The 25,328-nt window shown below is 46.4% G+C and overlaps 1 protein-coding gene across 5 annotated transcripts in view; it reads left to right on the forward strand.

The window, feature by feature from the left end:
* Positions 1-25,328, forward strand: part of LOC119967378 (venom phosphodiesterase 2-like) — a 192,065-nt gene that overhangs the window by 85,502 nt on the left and 81,235 nt on the right. For all 5 annotated transcript variants that reach the window (XM_038799870.1, XM_038799869.1, XM_038799871.1 and 2 more), the window contains 3 exons: positions 5,325-5,444; positions 19,287-19,396; positions 22,186-22,251. In XM_038799870.1, coding sequence (XP_038655798.1) covers positions 5,325-5,444; positions 19,287-19,396; positions 22,186-22,251 — 296 coding nt within the window. The remainder of the gene's footprint in view (positions 1-5,324; positions 5,445-19,286; positions 19,397-22,185; positions 22,252-25,328) is intronic.

The raw sequence follows: 25,328 nt of genomic DNA on the forward strand, positions 1-25,328 counted from the left end.
GCCGAATACCCCGAGTTGATGACCCCCGCCAACAGAGCCTCGTCCAACACAAAAAAATCAATCCTGTGCACATGGGAGGAGTACGAGAATTCCTTTGCCTTCCCAAACCTCCATGGGTGTATGCTCTCCCCCACGTACTCTATGAACCCCTTCAGCTCCTTCGCCACCGCTGACATGCACCCCGACCTCGGGCTCGACCAGTCGAAACCTAGTTCAACGACCATGTTAAAATACCTTCCCCATAGTCAACCGGTACATTTCCAGGTGCGGGATCGTCCCCAGCACCCAATTCATAAACTCCACGTTGTCCCAGTTTGGGGCATAAACATTAACCAAAACCACTGACCTCACCTCCAGCTTCCTGCTCACCATCATGATCCCCCCTTTCCAAATCTGCCACAATGTTCCCAACCTCCAATGCCAACCATTTATTTAACATCACCGCTACCCCCCTCATCTTCATGTCCAACCCCGAATAAAAGACTTGCCCTATCCCCTGTCCTGAAGAAAACAACGACCCCATCCCCTCTCTGTGCTAATCATCTGGCCATCCCCCACTGCATTGCCATTAACTAGCCTGCCGAGCTAGCTTGGCAGCCAAAGGCTGCTAAGCCTCCTACCCCTCACAGATTCCCCCCTCCCCTGCTCGCATATCTCCATAAATCAAACAATGAAACAAGAAAAAAAGTTGCACTCACCCTCGACGCTCCCCAAGCATCTGCCAAACCCAACAAAACATCTCCAAGGAGAAAAGTTCTCCAACAACCAACAAACAAAAAGACAGAAAAAGCAAACAGCTCCTCACACTTCCTTCCTCCAAAATTCACTGTCCTCCTTCTCCTTAAGAACATAAGAACTAGGAGCAGGAGTAGGCCATCTGTCCCCTCGAGCCTGCTCCGCCATTCAATGAGATCATGGCTGATCTTTTGTGGACTCAGCTCCACTTTCCGGCCCCGAACACTATAACCCTTAATCCCTTTATTCTTCAAAAAACTATCTATCTTTACCTTAAAAACATTTAATAAAGGAGCCTCAACTGCTTCACTGGGCAAGGAATTCCATAGATTCACAACCCTTTGGGTGAAGAAGTTCCTCCTAAACACAGTCCTAAATCTACTTCCCCTTATTTTGAGGCTATGTCCCCTAGTTCTGCTTTCACCCGCCAGTGGAAACAACCTGCCCGCATCTATCCTATCTATTCCCTTCATAATTTTAAATGTTTCTATAAGATCCCCCCATATCCTTCTAAATTCCAACGAGTACAGTCCCAGTCTACTCAACCTCTCCTCATAATCCAACCCCTTCTAGTCCATTGTTCCTCAAAAATTCCACCATCTCCTCTGGTGTCCCGAAATAGTGTTCTTGGCTGTTAAAAGTCACCCAGAGGAGGGCCGGGTACAGCAACCCGAACTTCTGCCCCTTTTTAAAGAGGGCAGCCTTCACCCGATTGAACCTGACCCTCCTCTTCGTCAGGTCAGCACCTAGGTCCTGGTACACCCTCTTTGGCTTGTTGGTTATGCCATATTTTCAGGTGGGGTGAGCTTTTCTCTTTTTGACCATGTGGTCTTGGAAGATGTGGTTGTTCTCGTCGAACCAGTCTTGTTGTTTCCTGGTCGTGTCGCTGCCGGTTTCTTCACAGCTTGAGATGATGGCTGTCCTCAGCTCTTTCCTGTTGTCCTCCACCCTATTACATCGGATACTTTGGAGATTCTGGAGAAGACATTGTTGTGAGTTCACTAGCAAGCTTGGCTCTTGAAGACGCTCAACGGTGACCTTTTTTCTGAGATGTTACTCCATATTCTGCTGCTTCTGGTGGAGTTTGACAGACATGGAGCAGTTGATGAGCCGGTGGTCTGTCCAGCAGTCATCTGCACTGGTTATCACTTTGACGATGAAGAGTTATCATTGTGTTCCTTTGAACGTGGTGAGTTTGAGTTGAATGGCTTATGTGTTCCCAGTAATGAGGTGGCAAGGATCTTAGCTGTTATTCTATTAATATGACATAACTGTATAGATGCCCAGTGCTCACACATGTCAGACTTTGTTTTAAGGAGCCGACTCTTCTCCTACTCCACATCCACCCATACTTAACTTCTGGAGATATCTGTCTTCCACTTTCAGGCTTGATTTTATTTTTATTTAATTTTTCTTTCTTTAGCAAACCAGTCTAGCATCATCTGATTGGGCAACCCTACTACCTGCTCACAATAATCCGAGTACTTATTCTCCCATTAAGTCTTTTCATTCATCTTTCCACTCTATCTGTTTCAAAGAATTGGTCCTACCAAACACGTACCATTATCCCCTCCTTAGTCGATGAACACTATCATGTGAGATCGGCAAAAACATTTATTTTTTCAGAAGGCAGCAAATAGTTTGGGCAAAATAGAAGTTTCAGTAAAATATTTAATTGAACTTTTGTGATTTACATAAATTCTCCAATATATTCTGCTTATTTATAGTGGAGTGTGTTGAGACTTGTACTGCTTACCCCAAGGATTAATGGGACAAAATTTAAAGTACTGCCAAAAATGAGCATATATCAGCCACAAATATATAAAGCAGGATTTATTTCATTGGAAGTTTTTACTCCTTCAGTGAAGTTTAGTTCAGTTTACAGTATTGGTGTAGGAGAGCAACGGCTTTCTCAGTGATAATATGAAAGTCCAGGACAGTATGAATCTGGAAGACTTGCCTTTGCCTTAAATGGAGTGGGTTTGTTCCAGTCAATGATGAACTTGTCTGCTATCCACCATGATAATGAATGTTTTGTTCCGTCAAATGCCACGTTCTCATCTTAGTTGCCAAATTGCTTAAAATTTGTTTTCTTCAGTTGCTCTGAAATCTGCTCAGAAACTAATTCAGCAGTTTAATTTATCTAAAGAAAATGCAGCTTTACACCAACGTGCACCAAACAATTATGTGTAAAAGAAATAGCATGTTTCTGCATCAGAGTGTAGATAGGGGCGGCACGGTAGCACACTGGTTAGCACTGTTGCTTAACAGTACAAGGGTCCCAGGTTCGAATCCCGACTTGGTTCACTGTCTGTGTGGAGTCTGCACGTTCCTCCCGTGTCTGCATGGGTTTACTCCGGATGCTCCAGTTCCTTCCCACAAGTCCCAAAAGACATGCTGTCAGGTAAATTGGACTTGTGACAATAATCGCCCGGAGGTGGTGGCCGTTTATTGACACCTTTGGGGAAAATTAAGCTGTCAGCAGATATAAGAGGGGGAGTTAAAGGAAAGTGGGTGGGGGGGCTTGAGGTGGGAAATAGTTGGTGGGAAAGGGGGGACAGGGAGCTGTGTGTGTAGGCCAAGTTGGCTGGGTTTGGTTGTTGGTTGGGTGGGTGTTATCTGTTCTGTTATTTTTTTCCTCTTGTAAATTGCTGTTAAAAATTATATATATCTTAATAAAATATTTTTCAAAAAAAAATAGCTGAAATAAATACCGTGCAGCTCCACGTGCCCATTCGCAAAGGAGAGGAGCTGTACCTGCGTCTGGTTCCCTCACCCATTAACTGCAAGCCATTCATAGCTTTCGAGTAGTGGTCTGTGATTGACAGCTTCTCCAAACAATCTGCATCTTTGATCATTCATATCACAGTTTAGTTGTCCAAGTGGTGAAACCCTAATGTTTGCAAACATTGCCCACAACAAAGAGAGGTAAGTGCAGTGAAATCACTTGAGTGATTGGAATGCACTTAGTGCTTGGAATGCACTTACATCTCTTTGACGCTGGACTTGCATGGCATTCCTCAATTATCTCAATGATGAATGCTGCATAGGTAGTAGCCCGTGGCACCTTTTGCCCCATGGAATAGATGTAACACTTTGTAGTGCTGCTTCTACCCTTTTCATGAACAGAAAATGTCACCATAACTGCCATTTACAGGGCAAAATGAAAAGCCACTCCAAGGAACAGGATGTGCACAAAAGGAAACCAGGAAGTAGATAGAAAGAGAATATAATTCAAATGATTGGTCACAATTTCACTTTTCACTCACTGCTGCATAAAGAAAGTCAATGCCTACACAAATAAATGCCTATCCTGTGTGTTGACATGCAGCTATTGATCAATATGGAAAGAGCTGCCAGCATAGAATATAGGTATCGCTGCAAGCTTGTTTTGAATCTTATATTTAAGAAAATATTTCAAATACAATATTTAATGAATTTTCTCAGTTTGAAAATTGAAAATATTTTTAAATACTAAAATAATAGAAAAATCAATATTGTACCTCATCTTAGTGTTCGGGTATTACACAGGACTCCAACTGTTATGGGTATGTTTTGTGCACCTGCTGGATGAAGCCTTAACTTTAGAAATAATGGAGGGGGTGGGTCTATTTCCAGGTCCTTATCAAGCCTATCGGATCTTTTTAGCTGTCTTTGGGAATGGTGCCCATTTAAGGACAGTGGATAATTTTGCTGAGACCGTCGGTCCAATCAGAGGGTCTTGTGTTTTGGAAGGATGTTACTGGCACCGATGAAGTGTACAGTGTCACTGCAGAAGGGAATCTGTGAGAGCGCATCGGTCTTGACGCGCCCTCTGAAGAGGTCTCGATTAAAAAAAGATGATAACTGTGGCAACAGCTGCCAGACCACTCAGGTGGAAGTGAAACTCCCGCAGAGGATGGGTCTGCGGCCTACTGATCCCTGCCATTCTGGTGTGGGCAGGGGAAATTGAGTGTTGGAGGCTTTGTGGTCCCTCCGGCTGACCATCAGTAAGTTTCTTCCAGCTAACTGCTGTGTTTTTCCCTGAGAGGTGGGACGTCCTGTTCACATATGGGTATTTAAAAAAAATTATTTGTTTTCTAATTAAGGGGCAATTTAGTGTGGCCAATCCACCTAGCCTGCACATCTTTGGGTAATGGGTACAAGATCCACGCAGACACGGGGAGAATGTGCAAACTTAACACGGACAGTGACCCAGGGCCGGGATCGAACCCGGGTCCTTGGTGCCGTGAGACAGCAGTGCTAACCACTGCACCACTGTGCTACACCTGGTTGATAAGAATTGTCAGGGTTCTCCCTGTGTGTGCATGGTTCTTACCCCTACAACCCAAAGATGTGCAACGTAGGAGGATTGGCCACGCTAAATTGCCCCGTTATTAGAAAACACAATTCAAAATCCTAGCCATTTATGTGTTTAAAAAAGAAAGTTTTTTCCCATTTCCCCTGATTCATTTGCCAAACATTTCAAATTTATATCTTCTGGTCATCAATGCATCAGTCACTGCAAACAATTTCTTTTGATTTACTCTAAATTTGATTTGAAAGAATACAAATGAAGAATAGTCCTGTGCCATTCATTTCAATTTCAGGGTCTATATCCGGAATCTCATGGTGTGATCGATAATCGCATGTATGATGTGGACATGAATGCCAGTTTCAGCCTTCGAGATAAGGAAAAGTTCAATCCCCGTTGGTACAAAGGACAGCCTGTGAGTATTGGAATTAATAACATTTGAGTGTTAGATCACTGATTTATAATATCCTGGTGGAACTTTTGTCCCTGGCAGTATGTTTGGTGCGATGGGGGCATTTAATCAGGTAGGAGGGTGGGGGGTGGAAATCCCCAAGTACAGTGGGAGTGGCGAACTTGCTACCACAGGGAATGGTTGAAGCTAAAAGCATAGATGCATTTACCAAGAAACTAGTCCAGCATATGCAGGAGTTGGGAATGACGGGTTACAATGATAGATTTAGATGAGGAATGATGGGAGTAGACTTGAATGAAGCACGGATGCTGCTATATTCTATGTGGGCTGTATATTCTATATAATCTGATCTAAAAAAGAATTGAACATTCAGTTCACACCCATTGTTGAATTGAATGTTTGAGGCGTGGCTTATGTCGACTGGCTAAAATCCAGCATTGAATATTTTCAGAATGCTCAATGGAATTTTGTAAGAATTCGACACTTAGATGGGCCATATCGTGCCTTCTGTTAAATTTTTTAACAGTACATAGCACATATTCTTCCCAGAGAGCTCCCGACCAGTCAGATACCAGTAGCTTCCCGGTTATGACAGTGCCACTGGGAATGGTGGTCATTGCTGGTATAGCACTTTGCCTTCACCAAGGATCTCTGATGAATTCCGAGAGAGAGAGAGAGCTCGTTGGGGCTCGCTGCGGGTACGAAGGAGGGGTTTTTGGAAACAGGGGTGGGGGGTGTTTGACAGCAAGGGCAGGGGGATGCCTTCTTGTAGGGATCCCTGATGCTAGGTACTTAGTGCCTGTATCTGAGGGACTCGCACCTAGAAGGCGGCGTGGTAGCACAGTGGTTATCACTGTTGCTTCACAGCACCAGGGTCCCAAGTTCGATTCCGGGTTTGAGTCACTGTCTGTGCGGAGTCTGCATACTCTCCCCATGTCTGTGTTGCCTCCGGATGCTCCGATTTCCTCCCACATGGCCGTAAACACGTGCTGTTAGGTGAATTGGACATTCTGAATTCTCCCTCTATGAACCTGACTAGGGGATTTTCACAGTAACCTCATTGCAGTGTGAATGTAAGTTACCTTGTGACGATAATAAAGATTATAATAAGGACGTAATAAAGATTATTAGGCCACAGGCAAGCATAGGCTTTGACGTGCAGTTGTCTCGCATGCCGATTACTGGTCATTGTAGAATTAAGTGGCTACCTAAGGGCCTCAGTTGGCCTCAGGGTCAGCAGGCTACCATCTACCCTTCCCACCCCCCCCTCCCTTAGTGTCCCCCCCACCTCCCTATCACCACCTGCTGAGGGGGGGGGGGGGGGGGGGGGGTAGGCTCTGACCCTAATGTCAGGGATAATTTATAGGTTTCTGCAGGGCGAAGGCGATAACTGAATTTAATCCAAATCATCCAATCATGGAATTCCTGCAGTGCAGAAGAAGGCCATTCGGCACCTTGATTCTGCATCGACTCTCTGAAAGAGCATCCTACCTAGGTCCACGCCACCCGCCTAAAACCCAGGAACCCCATCTAACCTTTTGGACACTAAGGGCAGCATGGTAACACAGTAGTTAGCATTGCTGCTTCACAGCGCCAGGGTCCCAGGTTCGATTCCCGGCTTGGGTCACTGTGCGGAGTCTGCATGTTCTCCCCATGTCTGCGTTGGTGTCCTCCGGGTGCTCCGGATTCCTCCCACAAGTCCCGAATGATGTGCTTTTAGGTGAATTGGACATTCTAAATTCTCCCTCAGTGTACCCGAATGTGGCTACTTGGGGCTTTTCACAGTAACTTCATTGCAGTGTTAATGTAAGCCTGCTTGTGATGATAAAGAGTATTATTATTATTACTAAGGGGCAATTTGGCATGGCTAATGCACATAACCTGCACATTTGTGGACTGTGGGAGGAAACTGGAGCACCCGGAGGAAACCCACGCAGAACGTGCGTGAGAGAACGTGCCGTGCAAACTCCACAGTCATCCAAGGCCGTAATTGAACCCAGGTGCCTGGTGCTGTGAGGCAGCAGTGCTAACCACTGTGCAACTGTGCCACCCAAATCCTTCAAATATCATGAAGTTCTCTAACTGGTGGAAATTCTACTCTGCCTCATAACAAAATATTTCATTATTTTTCCAGTCAGTTGCTAATTCCAATCTAGTGGTTCCTGATTGTGGGTTCAGAGTTGCATTTTGTCATTTATTCATCTCAAAATACCAAATTATTTTAGTTCCTACCTCAATAACCTCTGTTCCAGATGAGTGGGAATGTAAACATAGGGATGGATTCTCCAACGTCCCGCGTGAGTCCCGACAGGCCATACGTGGTTAGAACCTCGCCGTTGGAGTATTGCTGGCAGGGCCCTGTGCGGCGTGAATCGCGGGCGAACAATTCTGGGCCGGAGAATCGCAGGAGTGGCGCCGAGCCCGATTCTCACCAAACGCAATTTTGCCGCAGGACTGCGGAGAATCAAGCCCATAGTCTAGATTTCTATGCATTAGCTAATGTGGGTATAATTCTGCGCAGAGGCAACCGAAAAGCGTGGTCTCCTGTCTGCAAGGATTCCTGTTTTTCTTCTAGTGTGGACAAGACACGGGCCAGAATTCTCCAAGCCCGCGCCGGCTCAGAGAATTGGAGCTGACGCCGAGACGGCCCGCGATGCCGGTCCGATGCCAGGACGCGATTCTCTGGCGCCGGCAACTGCGCATGTGCGTGCGCGGTCAACACGTCGCCAGTTGGGGGGGCGTTGAAAAAGGCCCCCCACGGCGATTCTCCATGGTCGACCGCCCGAGTTCCTGCCGGCGTGGTTCTAACATGGTTCCACCTGCCGGGAACTTGGACTCGCGGCCACAGTAGCCATCCTGGTGGGGCGGAGGTGCGGGGGGATCAGACTCGGGGGCGGCCTCCACGACGGCCAGGCCAGTGATCGGGGGCCACCGATTGGTGGGCGCGCGCAATCCGGGGGGGGAGGGGTCTATCTTCTTCCGCACCGGCCCGCTGTGTGGCTCTGCCATGTTGTGCGGGCCCAGCGTGGAAGCGGCCGTCACGGCATGCACGGACCTGGCCACGTATTGGCGCCGGCGCTGTGCTGGCCCCCTGTGGGCCATGGAATCGCTGGGCCAGGAGGCCTATTGACGCCAGCGTGTAACACTCCGTTGTTTACACCAGCGCCAACACTTAGCCGCGATTTTAGAGAATCACGGCCACTGTTTCTCATTCAAATCCAGGGTAGCTGTCTCATGGTTCCTAATTCAAAATGCTTTGCAAAGTGCTGTGTTGTGCTAGTTCACAGTGCAATGGCCTGGTTAACTGCTGGGGACACACATATGGATTCACTCCAGTTCTCTTGCATAGCAATAAAGCTGCACACACAATGAGAAAGTCAGTTCTTTGTTAACCATCATAATAGTTCTGTTGTTGCCATAATTAAAGCATTTTCACTTAGATTGAAAAATTATCTTCTGGGAAAAGTATTTGCTTTTGTAACAAGAGGAAATTCTATCAGTTGACAAAACTGAGAAGTAGCCAAACATTTCAATTGATGGGGAGGCATTGTAGTGGCAATGTAACTGAACTAGCAATCCAGAGGCCCAGCTGGCATTATTGGAACACTGATTCAAATCCAACCATGGAACTTGAATTCAATTAATAAAAAATTGAAAAAAGTCTCGGCCATAGTCAAGTGTCGTATAAACCTATGATTCATTAATTCCCTTTAGTGATATGAAATCTACTATCCTGGGGCGCCACGGTGGCGCAGTGTTTACCACTGCTGTCTCATGGCGCCAAGGACCTGGGGGTTCTTGAGTTCAATCCTGGCCCCGGGTCACTGTCTGTGTGCAGTTTGCACATTCTGCCCATGTCTGCGTGGGTCTCACCCCCACGACTCATAGATGTACAGGGTAGGTGAATTGGCCATGCTAAATTGCTCCTGTTAAAAAAACAGAAAAAAAAAAGGAAATTTGCTGTCCTCCCCTGGTCTGGCCCACATGTGACTCCAGGTGCACAGCAGTGTAATTGATTCTTAACTGCTCTCTGAAATGGCCCAAAAAGCCACATAGTTGGATCAAACTGCTATGAGCTCTAGAAGGAATGAAACTGAATGGACAACTCAGCATTGAGCTAGGCATTGACAAAGGCAAACTCAGCCCTGTCCACCCTGCAAAATTCTCCTTATAAACATCTCAAAGAGCAGCAGAGTTTTACAGCACGAAAAGAGGAATTTTGTCCGCGACAGCCATCGAGCACCTAATTATTCTAATCCCATTTTCCAGCACTTGGCCGTAGCCTTGTATTCTATGACATTTCATGTGCTCACCTAAATACTTCTTAAAATTTGTGACAGTTCCTGCCTCTACCTCCCTTTCAGGCAGTGAGTTCCAGATTCCCACCATCCTCTGGGCGAAAAGGTTTTTCCTCACATCTCCTCTAAACCTCCTGCCCATTACCTCTGTGCCCCTGGTTATTGACCACTCCACTAAGGGAAAAAGTACCTTCCTATCCACCCTATCAGTGTCCCTCACAATTTTATACACCTCAATCATGTCCGTCTCCCCCCCCCCCCCCCCCCCATAGCCTTCTCTGCTCCAGGGAAAACAATCACAGCCTATCCCGTCTCTCTTCCTTAACTGAAACATCCCAACCCAGGCAACATCCTGGTAAATCACCTCTGCACCCTCTCAAGTGCACTCATTCCTTCCTATAGTGTGGGGGCCAGAACTGTACACGATACTGCAGCTGGGGCCTAACCAGCATTTTGTACATCTCCATCATAACCTCCCTGCTCTTATATTCAATGTCTCAGTTAATTGGATTTTGTTTATTGTCATGTGTAACGAACTGCAGTGAAAAGTATTTTTCGGCGAGCTGCTCAGCTCATGTACTTTCATTAAAAGAAAAGAAAAGAAAATACATAATAGGACAACACAAGGTACACAATGTAAGTACATAAACACCGGCACCAGATGAAGCATACAGGGGTGTAGTGTTAATCAGGTCAGTCCATAAGAGTGTTGTTTAGGAGTCTGGTAAAGTCACTACTGAGTGCAGTTATTAAATCACCAAAGGATCGATTTACAGTTTTTAGATTACTGAGAGGGAGACTAATACACCTTCTGGCTGTGACTGCAGCTATCCAGCTCTGAAAACGAAACTAAAACATACCCTGCAGCAAACAGCCTAAAACAAAAGTAAAAAATTGACAGCCAGCCCATCTCCACCCACTCTATGACATCACTGCAATAATAAACACCCACTTCTTAAAGGTACTCTCACTACAGATATTTATATACACACACCCATTTATAAAGACCCATTTCTTAAAGGTACTTTTACATGACAAAGTATAGGCACTGTTGTGCTTTCTTGGTGGTAGTGTCGATGTGGGCGGACTATGGCATATTTTTGGAGATGTGTACTCCTAGGAATTTGAAATTGCTAACCATTTCCACCTTGGCCCCGTTGATGCTGACAAGGGTGTGTACAGTCCTTTGCTTCCTGAAGTCATTGACCAGCTCTTTAGTTTTGCTGGCATTGAGGGATAGATTGTTGTCACTGCATCACTTCACTAGGTTCTGTGTCTCCCTCCTGTATTCTGATTATTGTTATTCGAGATCCGGCCTACTGTGGTCATATTGCCAGCAAACCTGTAGATGGAGTTGGAACCAAATTGTGCCACGCAGTCGTGTGTGTATACAGGGAGTATAGTAGGGGGAAAAATACGCAGCCTTGCGGGGCCCTGGTATTGTGTTGTGGAGGAGGTGTTGTTCTTTATTCTTACTGATTGTGGTCTGTGGGTCAGAAAGTCGAGGATCCAGTTGCAGAGTGAGGAGCCAAGTCCTAGGTAAGGGTATTACCTAGTAAAGGCAAGAATCCCATAGGCCTTCTTAACCACATTATCTACCTGACCTGCACTGTCTTCAGTGATCTGTGAACATGCACACCAAGGTCCCTTGATCCTCTGTACTTCCAAGGATCCAACTGTTCATTGTATATTCCCTTACCTTGTTAGCCTTCCCAAAATTCATTACCTCACACTTTTCTTGGTTAAATTCCATTTGCTGTATTCTGCCCATTTAACCAGCCTGTTACATCATCCTGTAAACTGAGGCCTTGCACCTTACTACTTACCACATCACCAATTTTTGTGGCATCTGCGAATTTACTTATCATACCTCCTAAATTCACATGAATGTATACCACAAACAAGGGATCCAGCACCGATCCCTGCGGAACACCACTGAACACAGGCTTCCAGTCATAAAAACAACCTTCAACCATCACCCTCTACTTCACACCACAAAGTCAGTTTTAGATCCAGTTTGCCAAATTTCCCTGGATCCCATAGGCTCTTACCTTCTTCATCGACCACCCGTGTGGGACCTTGTAAAAAGCCTTACCAAAGTCCATGTAGACCACATCAATGTCCATTTCAGGTATGAACTTAAAAGTTTAATTTTCTATTTAGCAAAATCCACACAAACACGGGGAGAGTGTGCAAACTCCACACGGACAGTGACCCAGAGCCAGGATTGAACCTGGGACCTCGGCGCTATGAGGCAGCAGTGCTAATCACTGCGCCACCGTGCTGCCCTACCAGTGTGCCATTTTCAAAGATTTGTGTACAAATTGTGGCATGGCGGCACAGTGGTTAGCACTGCTGCCTAACATTGCCAGGGACCCGGGTACGATTCCAAACTTGGGTGGAGTTTGCACATTCTCCTCGTGTCTGGGTTTCCTCTGGATGCTTTGGTTTCCTCCCACAGTCCAAAGATGTGCAGGTTAGGTGGATTGGCCATGCTGAATTTTCCCTTAGGGTGGGGTTGCAGGTATAGAGTAGGGATTTGCCGAGGTAGGGTGGTCTTTCAAAGGGTCAGTGCAGACCCGATGGGCCAAATGGCCTTGTTCTTCACTGTAGGGATTCTATGGTTCATTCTTTTATGATTCTATGAAATACATTTTGGAGTCTCTGTTCCTTCATCCTCTTTAAAATTGTACCTTTTAGTTATATTGGGGTGGATTCTCTGCTGCCTTGATGGTCCCCTGCCCCAGCGGCAGTGAGCTACGCCGGCGGCACCTCGTAAAATTGCGATTTGTGTGCATTGAAATGTCATTAGCGGGCTGGAAGCCCGATGCTCCACCCCTCCTCAGCTGGGAGTTACACGGCTGGGAATTGATGCAAATATTGAGGAGTGGGCCCCAGACGCCATTGCCATTGAGGGGGAGCAAGGAGGTCAGAAAATGTTTTGGGTTTGCTGGGGGTGGTGTATGGCTGGACCTTGGGGAGCAGAGGGAAAAAACTTGGCTGCTGCAAGTGTGTGGACTTGGGTTGCCCTCCTCAGGAGCGGGGTGTCCTGACTGAGACCCCCATTGCTGCTATACAATCATTTAACCTTACTGTGGTGTTCTTTGTGATTCTTTTATCATGACGGATGTTTTAGTGTTCACAAAGACCACAGAACTAAGTTAATTAATAAAGCTAACATTTATTTACACTACTTAGTAAAGCTTGATCACTTACTCCTATAGTAAACAATAATCTAGTAACCTACAACCTGCACTCTACTAACACTAGTCTCTACACTCTATCTAAAACTGTACTCTCATCTCTCTCTTACTGCTCTCTCTCGCTCTCCTCCAGCTCTCTCCCAGAAGTCTGTGAGTCAGTGCTTTATATAGTTCTACATCTACCTCCATCTAGTGGTTGATTATGATATGACATTATATATATATTTTTAAATAATCTTTATGTTCTTTTTGTTCTGAACATTTGCCATAATGTCACACTCACCCACTAAATGAGACCTGCAGGCTCCTGGCTGTTGAGACTGCTGACTTCTGACAGTATCCCTCATAGGCTCTGAGGGCTTGTGGTCACGTGAAACCCCACTCAGCCCGCCCCTCTAGACACCCTCAGACCCCAGCCGTATCATCAAAGGGATGGGCGTGGCCAAGCTCAATCGCCGGCCCACCAGGTGTTGGCACTCCTCAGTGCACTCCTCAGAAGCGTGACCCCACAGCACAGGAAGCAGGGGATTAGCAGAATTTACCCCAAACAAAGCGCACATGCACCATTGCCGCTGGAACCCTCCTGGCATACAGCTCCTCTCAGAATAACAGACTCACCAGAAAAACTACCAGCTCACACACCCCTGAGGATCACGAGCTGTCTCCAAGCCCAGCCTACCCACCAGGCCCCATTCCATTCATCCTACCCCTGGCTAGGAAACCTGACCATCTCCCTGTCACAACCTGTGTGTTAAACCCAGGCCCCACATAACACTGCAGTGAAGGCCCCAGCAAACTCGCATATCCCTAGCTCACCCCCACTTCCAATACCAGCCTCCCTGAACAGGCTGTGGCGACTAGAGGCTTTTCACAATAACTTCATTTGAAGCCTACTTGTGACAATAAGCGATTTTCATTTTATTTCCTGCCTACACACCCGGACCTTAGCATGGACATGAATGGCTGTACAATATGAACGTCTCCACCACACAGGCAATTGCCATGCTCCTGGTGGGATAGTACAAAGCTCACCCAATGAGAAGACAGAACAGAACCACAGAACCTATTGTTAATACCGGTTGCGGCAGCTCCGGTACCCCCATTGGTAGGGACAGGTGGTGAGGATTAAGGCCCCCCACATCACAGGCTGGGTGCCAGTCATTGATGGGGCAGGGCTGCAGTGGCGGGCTACATCATCTCGAAGGGGCCAGGGGCAAGAGGGATGCCAGGAGTACATGCTGAAGTTGGTCCAGCAGTACAACTCAAGGTGATTATGTAACCTGGTGGCATTAGATGGTCAAGGGAAGCTTCACCTTGCTGACATCCTCTGTCTCTCCCCCCTCCCCCTGCAGAGATATGGATTTCGACTACAGCCAGCAATGCTCACTCTCTGCATTGTCGCTGCTGGAAATGCACGGCGGTAAAGAGGGCCAGGGTCAGCTCAGGGAGGACTCTGCACCAGAGGAGCCTGCCCCAGAACAGCAGGGGCCAGCTGGTGAGGCTCAAGTGCTAGCTGTCCAACAGGCCGAGGAGGAAGTGCAAAGGAAGCGTCACATCAGGCCCCATGTATACCGTCATGCCTGTCCTTCAAGGAGCTGACGGATCTGGTGTGCCAACGATAACTCCGGCTCACCAGGAAGACCTTGTGCCATATGGTGGTGCACCTGGCACCTCTGCTTCCCATGGCCATCAAGGGGATGGTAACCCTGAGCTTTTATGCCTCTGGATTATTCTAAGGTACGAGCGGGGACCGATGTGGGATCTCGCAATCATCTGCACACAGGTGTATCTGTGCTGACATAGATGCCCCATGCACCTGGGCATCGGACTTAACTACCGTCAACCTGGACCAGGCCCAACATGGGCAGCATGGTTTGTCGCCATCGCTGGTATGCCCCAGGTCCAGTGGGGTGAATTTTGGCATGCATGTCACTCTTCGAGCACAGGCTCGACAAGGGGTGCCATTCATAAACAGGAAGAGCTTCCACTCCATGAAAGTGAAGTTGGTGAGGGACCACCAGCTGCACATCATGCATGTCTGCGCCTATTATCCAGGCAGTGTGCACAGGACACATACATCCTGGCGCATTCCTCGGTTCCCAGCACATTCCTGGAACCCCCTCGGGTGAGGGGTTGGCTATTAGGTGACAAGGATTACTCGCTGAGCTCATGGCTAGTGACACCTACCCTCAGGCCCCAGACCGAGACGGAGAACCGCTATAAGGATCCTCACACAGGGTGCGCTCAATATGTGCTTCCGATGCCTGGACTGCTTTGGTGGGGCTCTACAACACCCAGTGGGTCTTGAGCATTGTGGTGGCGTGCTGCACCTGCACAACATTGCGCAGCAACGGGGCAACATCTGGAGGAGGAGGAAGAATGCCAGGCCTCATCTGTTGAGGATGGTGTCCAGGAAGAACCAGGCGTGGAGCCTGAACTGGCAGGCTGCCAACCTGTGATCCAGGGCCATCACACACTGTCAAACCCATCACCTCCCGATTTACCAACTAGGTGGCCAGGCCAGCAGCAGCTCTGCTGTCCTGTCCCAGCTCTTTCCCCCACTGCACACAGATTCCACCTTCCCCTGAGCTTCTCACCCCTTTCTCCTTTCTTAGTCCTTCCACCCCTTCCCTTTCCCTCAGTCCTTCACTCCACCTTTCCTCTAGCCTTCCATTCCTTCCGACCACCACAGCTACTCCTGTAGCCACCTGGGGTGGCCACTGCCCAACACAAAATGGAAGATTGCAAGGAATGCAGGGAAAATGGACATGTTGGAAAGCAAGCAGCTTGCAAGGCGATTGTGTATTGGGACGACTGCAGAAACCGGTTTTGACTGCTGCAGAGACCAGACAGCACTGTGAAAGAAAACCCGTTGACATACTAATGAGGCAATACCGGGCGAGTCCCAGATACAATGGACACAAGTTAAGCAGAAATCGATACATTCTATGGAAGGCCAGACCCAGTGACGCCAGAGAGGCCCAAAACAATAGGTCCCAAGAACCGCCCCAGCAACCAAGGAACTGCCCTATGATTGGGGGGTTCAAACATATCGATTGGGAAGAGACCCAATCGATTCCAAGCAGGTAAGGGAGTCCGCCCAAAGGGGCGCGGACCCCCTGGGACCTATAAAAGAAAGGTCCCACACATGGTTCAGTCTCCTGTCTCCGGGCTCCTGCCTTCTACTCCAGCCGTCGAGCAGCAGCCACCAACAAGTAAGTGCCTAACGACGACCGCTACCAGAAATAGGCACTCCTGACACCCTTGGCAATTGATAACAATCCGAAGTCTGCAGACCAGAGCAGAGCAAGAGGCCTTGTTCCCTGACCCAGCAGTTCCTTCGAGATAAGTATTAGTTGTTTAGCGGTAGGAGTAAGTTTAATCCTTTAGCGTGTGCATGGGTAGTTATTATAATTGTATTATAATAAACTCTAGTTGTTTGGACTTACTAATTGGTGTACGATTTTATTGCTTTGAACTTCACCTTGAAGCTTGTGGCGGTGTCTTAATGGCACCTGGCGACTCCAGAGCTTAGAACGAGAAACAGAGCCAAAGTGAGTGTTAAGCACACTCACCCAGAACGAGCAACACTCCTCCCACACTGAGGGTCCTACCAGCATCACCACTGGGTTGGCCCTGGGTTAGCAGTATCAGCGGGTCTTGTCCAAGGGATGGAGGGTTATGATGACGACTTGAGATGAGCTCTTCTGCACTTCATTGTCTGAATACAACATACCACTATCCGGCCAGGTGCTCCCTGCATGTGTACTGGCGATTCCTTCTCACGGGCCCAAAACTGTTGGGGTGAGGGGGAGGTTTGCTGGAGATGGTGAATTGTTAGGGTTCTGTCACACAGTCGGGCTCACACTGCTGATCCCATGTCCTCCCACTTCCGGTGAGGGTATAACCATGTGGGACGTTCATGTGTCATGGGCCCTCAGCTCTGCAGCGCTGCAGTAATGTCCATGTGTGCCCGGGACATTTCCGCCAGTGACTAGGCTCTCCTGTCCTGCACCTCAGCCATGGATAGCATAGTATATCCCAAGTCTAGGACATCCTGACACATGGTTCTGACACCTTGCCCCAGACCTTCTCTCACATCCACCATCCTTTCGGTGTTGACCTGAGTGTCACACATTCTCAGCAACATCTCCTGCGCCTAGAGGTAACTGGACTCCTCCAGCTGCACTTGCGGGCACTGGAAGGTTAGTGACACCCCCTCCTGTAGATACTGGCTGTGCTTCTGCATCTGCACCAGTGCTGGGATCATCTTTGCCTGGGATTGGGCAGCCCTCCGACCGTCTGCTCCCTCGGTAGTCCCTGCCTCCACCTTTTACAGCATTTGTGCGGTGCTTACCAGAGGGTGACTCCGGAGTCTGATTGTTAACATTACCCACTGAAGTGGTCAGCACGGTGGCGCAATAGCTAGCACTGCTGCCTCGCGGTGCCGAGGTCCCAGGTTCGATCCCGGCTCTGGATTACTGTCCGTGTGAAGTTTGCACATTCTGCCCGTGTCTGCGTGGGTTTCGCCCCCACAACCTAAAGATGTGCAGAGTAGGTGGATTGGCCACGCTAAATCCCCTTAATAGGAAAAAATTAATTGGGCACTCTAAATTTATTTTAAAAAACATGACCCACCGAGGTTATCGTCTTTGCGATGACAGATGGGGCAGGTGAAAGCAGTGCTGAGATGTCTGTCTTCCCCGGATTGGTGCTCCAGGGTCTTCTGAGGGTTTGGATGGTGGGGGGGCAGCGATCCCGGATGGCCCATCTGCTGGGTATTCTGCACTGGTTGGGGAATCTAGAACCAGAGGACAGTCTCTGGATACGGGATAGACCATTTAAGATTGAGATGAGGAAACACTGGAAATCTCTACCATATAAGGCTGTGGAGGTCAAGTCACAATATATTCAAGAAAGAGTTAGATAATTTTTAAAATTTTAGTGGCATCAAGTATTATGAGGAGAAAGTGGGAATATGACATTGAGATAAAGGGTCAGCTAAGGTCATATTGAACAGTAGAGCAGGCTCAAAGGACTCTGTTATTCTCCTCCTCATTGCTGGCTACATTTCGGTTTGTATCATCTGCAAACTTTTGAAATCATGTTCTGTTTATCCAAGTCCCAGTCATTAATATATATCAAAAAATGAATATCATTAAGAATAGTGGTCCTCGTACTAATTGGGAGCACCATTTTATGCTTCATTCCACTTTGAGGAACCACTGTACACCACATGTTCCTTGTGGGACTTTTAATTGTCAACGAAACAAGAGCAGACCTGAGCGGTCGGCTTCTGTGTGGTGAGAAATTCAAGACTGTAGTTCTTATAATATGTTGCTCCTTGTTATTTCACTTCTTAATGCATTAAGTGCTTAAATATGCATTAAGAATACGGTTCTATAGTGCTGTGTTTTTCCTGTGACTATTATTCATGAGTGAGCGTAGATAATTTCTGTTTGTTTGCTCTCCCAGGATATGACTGTTTTTTCAGTGATATGCCTTGTTGATTTACTGAGATGTACTTGAACACGATGTGCACACAGCGCAACCATTCAAACTGCTCAAATTTCCTCAACGTCAACTTTGTGAGATCTAACAAGTGTGTCACAATGTTCTTCCGTTCTTAATTTCACAAGTGATATCTAAGTAAGAATTCCATCCCATTCTTATCGCCAACTATCTGTTGGGTACCGCACTGTGAAAAGACTCACAATGTGGTCTCCATGTAAGCAGTTGCTCTTTGACTATTTATATTTAACCTTCCCCAAAAGAGGAGGCAGCAGAGAGGCAGATGTAATATACTACATTCACAACCAGTGATGCTGAGGCTAAGTGAAATACATTCTATTGTGTGGCGTACCTTGTCTGCACCTGCTGTAGAAGCTGACTGAGCTACTATGGGAACCATTAAACACTGGCTTTTGATGTTCTGTATTTTGTCACGATGGCATGGGCTGGGGTTGAGTTTTTCTCCCTGGCCACTTTTATGCTTTGTAATCCCTTCTGTTCGCAGATGTGATATGACACACCACTGTGTGTCCTGCTGCTGTGGTGCAATCAACATTTAGAACATAGAACATAGAACAGTACAGCACAGAACAGGCCCTTCGGCCCTCGATGTTGTGCCGAGCAATGATCACCCTACTCAAACCCACGTATCCACCCTATACCCGTAACCCAACAACCCCCCCCCCTAACCTTACTTTTTTTAAAAAGTATTCCACAAGCTATGACAAATAAATATTTTTTTTATTCCAGATAATGCAAGAAATGTTTGGTGAATTCTATCGAAGAGTGTCAGAGGTTTGATTATTTAATAACTTTATTTGTTCTTCCTATAGTTCTGGCTGACAGCAATGGATCAGGGTCTGAAGACAGCTTCCTTTTTCTGGCCTGGATCTGAAGTCAAGATAAATGGAACATACCCAAACTTCTATAAAACATATAATGGGTGCGTAGAACAATGTCTGCTATACTTTCTTATTTTTGAAAATAATTTGAATGTTATTGTAGTAAGTTTGGGGAATCATTAGTATTACCTCCGGGAAGTATTTCAAACATGGCAAGGTACTGGTGGGTGAGCACGCATGTCCTAACATCCAGAAAGAGCAGCCTTGTCTATCTATTCCGGTTGTGTGACTAGTACTGGACAAGAGCTACCTGAGGAAGGAGCAGTGCTCCGAAAGCTCGTATTTGAAACAAACCTGTTGGACTTTAACCTGGTGTTGTATGACTTCTTACTCTGCTCACCCCAGTCCAACGCCGGCATCTCCACATCAGTACTGGACAATATCTACAAATCGTCTAATGGCCTCAATGGGGAACACTTTAGGCACAGGAGATGCTTGATGGCAACCCAGCCCACAAATGTTTGGTGATCAGAATAAATGCTGTGTCGAGTCAGGTGCCCCAAGCTTCTGGAAGAACCGCAGATCATCCTGTGATCTGTGGCCATCTATTGTCAGTGTTTCTGCTGCAGATGTCTATGGAGTTACCACATGCTGCAAAGCCATCAGAGTGCATGTGATAGTAGGATACTCCATTTGACTGTTATCTGCAGCCCACTCTTTCCACAGTGCCTGCACATATTTCTGAAGCCCTGCAAATAACTTTGAAAAGAAACTTAGGATATAGGATCTCTTGGCTGTTCAGCCTGATATCTCCTCAAATTTGATCAGTAATGCTTTCCTTCTCATTTTGCACATTAGTTGTTCTGAATTACTAATGCCTGGTGTTTCACCCAATTCCTTGCACTAATTTCTTGGTGAGTATTTCTGAACTGAAACTTGGGAGAGTGAGAGATCAGGTGGGCTATGAGGTTCTCGAAAGGTAGGCTACATTGGGGACTTCATAGTCCCCTGGTAGATGATTACTTAGTAGATATCCCTCATTCATACTGTGTCCTCCTGGACTTTGTTTTGATCACTTTTGGGATCAGAAAGGAATTTCCCACTTTTTCCCATTTGAATTTCCCTAGGTTTTCTCTAAACCTCTGCTTTTTTGCTTTGCTCAAGAGATTACATAGCTGCCAGTAGATGGGATGAATGAGAAAATGATGCTCATTTGCAACATTACTGTATGGGGCAGGTTTGACCTGAACATCTTTTTTTCCCACTGTCAATTCCATGTGTTTATATCCTGTATTGATCTTTGGGTTACATTACTTCTGATGTGTTGGGTAAGCTGGGTCTACGAGGACTGCGTTTACTGCAGTGGTGAGAGAGACAGGCTTCCAACACTTGAAGAAATGCAACTCGATTTTATTGAACACTTAACTATAATACATGCTTTAACTGTGGGTTGACACTCTGCTGACTTGACTGGAGACCTGAGGCTAACCTGACCAGGCTATCTTACTACTACAAACACATGGTGTTTGTTCTAGTTGCTGCTCACGAGCTCTGACTGTCTCAGAGGCTGGATCCCGAGAGGGCAGGAAAACTAGTGCCCTCTGGCTTTATAGTGGTTGTGTCCTGACTGGTGATTGGCTGATGTGTTCTGTGTGTTCACTGGTCATCCTGTGTGTCAATCACTGCCTGTCTGCACACCATCATATATACCTAGATATATATTATGACAACTTTTGTCCTTCATCCAACTTGAGTAGCACCCAATAACTAGCCCTTTGTTTATTGCGTGCCTCACTGTAGTATAAGAGTATTTGGTAAATGTGGGACTAGGAAACAGTGCTGTCTTACAGTGTGATGGAAAGAGACACATGGACTTGAAACTAAGGTCAGTTGTGGACTGGACAGAGACCTGTGCAGAAACAAGCATGAAGTTAGCTCATAATTTGGGCTATTCCCTGTATTTATGTGCATAGTTAGAGTTATCAATAAATAGTTAATATTTAACCATACAAATTCAGGATCTCTTCATGAGGCATACTGAACAAACAACATCTAACAACTTTCTATTTGTGGTACGAAGTTTTTATTCCAGAACTATAGTAAGTTTTGTAACAAGTCTCCTGTGAAACACTTGATACGACTTATGAAAGACTACATACACTACATCCACATCTACACTACACTATATATACAGCTACGATCCAATGAATTGCAGAAACATTGTCAATCATGAATTATCTTTAATTTATCTGTAAACAGTTAAGAATTTGCGAGGCATGGGGAAATCCAAGAAATAGGGGAACACTCTGATTTAGTATGAAACAAAGAATAGGTTTGGAAATTAAAGTAATAGCTAAAGTTTCAAGGTATGAAATCAATTTTCATGCCCAAGACATTGCAGTGTAACTAGGACAAAATTGCCAACAAGCTACATGGCTTTTTCTTGGAGTAGAGCATAAGACCAGTGGAGAAACAAGAGAGCAGAGCATGGAGTCTTTAAAAGACGTTTCAGTCTGCTCTGTGACTCAGTAGCTTTGTGATTATCAATGAAAGGTAGATCACCATGGAAATGAAAAATTGGGTGTTTTTTTAATTCAATTAATTTATAGCACGGGTGATGAAAATGAAAATGACCTCTTGTCTATTTGGGAATCTTATGAATTAAGGTAAGGTAATGTCGCCATAGTCCCAGACCACCATAGGCTGCTTTCCCCTTTGAGGTGGTTTAACTTGAGGATCACCAGACCTCAGGTGAGAAAGCAGGTCTTCAGAGTGGGTCATAGTTATGTGGCAGTACTGTAAAACTGAACATTGTCATCTTTGATATAGTACTACAATCAAACCTTGTGAATGATTGCAATTTTGAAATCCATGTATTTTTTCTCTTAAGCTCCATTTTGTTTGAAGAAAGAGTTTTCACTATTCTCAAGTGGCTTGATTTGCCAAAGAAAGACAGGTAATCATTTATATTTATAAGTTACATGAACGGAATGATTAAGCAGAATGTACTAACTACACCATTTTTATTGCTGTTTAGTCCAGTAAAAGCCACCAAAGATTTATGAGGATAGATTTCTCCAGGTCTTACTGGATTATCTGCAGTAACTTTGGGAAAAGATCCTCGAAAATCTCAGTTAAAACATCTGAATCATCATCCATCTGTGAGTTTGCAGAGAGTATTAGCAGATTTTCTGGAGCAAGGCACAGCTGTAACCGGTCTTGTTCTCACTCCTGGATCATGCTTACATGCAGGGACCCGTGAACACTGATGGGGAAAGCACATCTACTTGTATCGAAAGCTGACTTGAGTTAACTCAGCACAGATCAGGCATGCAAAAATGGAACCTTCTGAGTTTCCTATCTTTCACGTCAGCCATTTTTCAGATGGCTGGGGAGAGTCAGTGGGGAATGCATCCAGAGTATTAATTGGCAGCAGGAGGGACTTCTGTCCCACTTGGAAGGAAGCCCTGCCCTGGAGCGGTGCTGGCCAATCAGATCTACAGGCAGCTCTCCAACCGATCCAGGCACAGCGCTGCAGAGGCCAGACGTGACACTGCAGCCACATGCCTGGAACTAAGTGTCAGTTCAGGGAACCGGGATAAGGGACTTTTGCAGCGATGGGGGGTGAGGGGTAGGTGTTGGGAAGGGGGGATGGGCGGATTGCCAGATGAGGGTGATTGGGTCAGTGATAGATAGGCCGGCGGGGAGGAGGGAGGTCCAGACGTGTCTGGTCCTTGAGGGATGGCGCCCCCAGTTAGAAGAGGGCTTAGTTTGGAAGTGTCGGCCTGGGTTTGATGATCTTACATTTTTTTGTTTTGCACACTTAGACATCTGGCACCCTCCAGCTTAAAAATTGAGGCTGGCGAGAAAGGCCCTTAAGTGGCCAATTAATGGCCTCCGGTGCAAGGGCAGACTTCCCTCCTGAGGCGCTGTCCACTCCACCTTAACATTGCCTCTGGGTCAGGGCAGGCGGGATCCAGGAGGGAATCCCATCCATGCAATTTGCACTCCATACCCCCCACCAGGCGGGTTTTGAGGTGGGACATGGTGGTCGGGGGAAGGGAGACTGTAAAATTCAGGTAAAAGTATTTACTTGTTGAGCGTAAAGAAAGCCTCAAATAATAATTAAACCCTTCTTCTCCTTTTAAAATTCTGCACGGAAAATATTTCAAGCAGGTGATCTGATCTTATGGATGAGTGAATGCGGGTTTAATGACTGTTCCTACCTCTGTGCTTTACCCTAGAAATTTAACCCTCATTCCTCTCGACACATGATTGAACAGAAATAAACTTCCACATTCTTGCCTCTGGAGTACCATTTGGCAGTTTACAGTTTTATATTTAAAATGAGATTTTGGGATTCAGTTGGAAATGGCTCACTCACTAAATAAAGTGTAGCAGTGAAAATAATCTTTTTGTTTATACGCGTAGTTTGCTGTTGAAGAGGGAGAGAAAATATTGGGCGCGATCTACCGGCTGGTAGATGCCCTGAGAGGCCTCTCCCATGCTTCCCGACAGCTAGTGTGCCTCATGAGATCTGGGTGGGCGGGATAAAGCCTCACCTGGAAATGCCACCTGGATGCCAGCCTGGCACTGCCAGGTGGCGCTGCCAGGGTGCCAGGCTGGTACTGCCAAGGTGCCAAGCTGGCAATTTTGCGCACCAGTGATCAGGCCGGGGTTGCCCTGAGAGCAGGTGTTGGTGATGTGGGATGCCCATGGATCCCCTTACAGTGAGTTGGAAATTGGGGAGGTTTTGGCGGGGTTGCATCGGGAGCTCGATAGACAAGCAGAGCTCCTCAGTGCAGAAAATGGGGCTAAGTGCAGCCTCCGATCTAACCAGATGGACATTAGATAACAATAATAATCTTTATTATTGTCACAAGTAGGCTTACATTAACAGTGCAATGAAGTTACTGTGACAGGTGTTTCCCGGCGCTCATCTCGTGTGCCATGGAACTTTGTCTTCATTCGGGTGGATCGTGCCTTAGTCTCCCAAATGGAGAATTCTGGCCCAGCATTGCTAAATACATCTTTGCTGAGCATAGAAATTTGCAAAACTGAAGGGCAGAGAACAGAGCATGGAGCTGTGTGAGCACCGTAAGTAAGAAACATACTGCAAAATGTATGCAGTGACATTTCTGTTCTACATTCCTCTCATTCCTGGAGGTAAGTCCCATACACCTTGAATGGCAACTTCCCAGAGAGGAATCTGCCACATGTGATCATCAGTTCTGAGATGGCGCCTTGCCACCAGCAGATTTCCCGAGTGCACATTAAAATACAAAGTGGCTGATTGGGTTACTCAGCCGTCAGCATACTGAAATCATGTTAAGGCTCTTTATACACTTGTGCTCTTCAGGGCATTGTAAATTAACTGTTGCCCCAAAATATATGAAGATCAGAACCTGATTAGGATTTTCAAGAGCCAGTGCAGACTCAATGGGCTGAATGGCCTCCTTCTGCACTGTAAATTCTATGATTCAATGATTTTTCCTTTTTATTGATTTTGCAATCTACACTGCCTTTAAAGATCTTTATTGTCTACACCTCGAGATCAAAGACAAAGATATCAAATTATTGCATGCAAGTTCTGAAGGCTTGTACATTAGAATGGTTAGCTGTATACAATCTTTTATTGTTAAAAGGACAGCTGATGCCCTAATTGTATGTTCATATTCATATTATGTTGATTTTTAATTTTGCAAAGTCAGCAATGGAGAGATCTGGAAACAACTACCTGTAACACTTCATTGACCGTTACTGAAAATGAAATGAAATGAGACAATTGTACATGTTTTTCAGTGTCCATAGAATCCCTACAGTGCAAAAGAGGGCCATCAGGTCCATTCAGTCTGCACCAACCCTCCGAAAGAGCACCCTCCACCTTGGTCCACATTCCCACCTTATCCCTGTAACCCAGTAGCCCCAACTAACATTTTGGACACTATTTAGTATGCCGATCCACATAACTTGCACATCTTTGGGCTGTGGGAGGAAACCGGAGCACCCGGAGGAAGCCTACACAGACACGGG

The sequence above is a fragment of the Scyliorhinus canicula genome, chromosome 6 (assembly GCF_902713615.1).
Source record: "Scyliorhinus canicula chromosome 6, sScyCan1.1, whole genome shotgun sequence".
Taxonomy (NCBI): domain Eukaryota; kingdom Metazoa; phylum Chordata; class Chondrichthyes; order Carcharhiniformes; family Scyliorhinidae; genus Scyliorhinus; species Scyliorhinus canicula.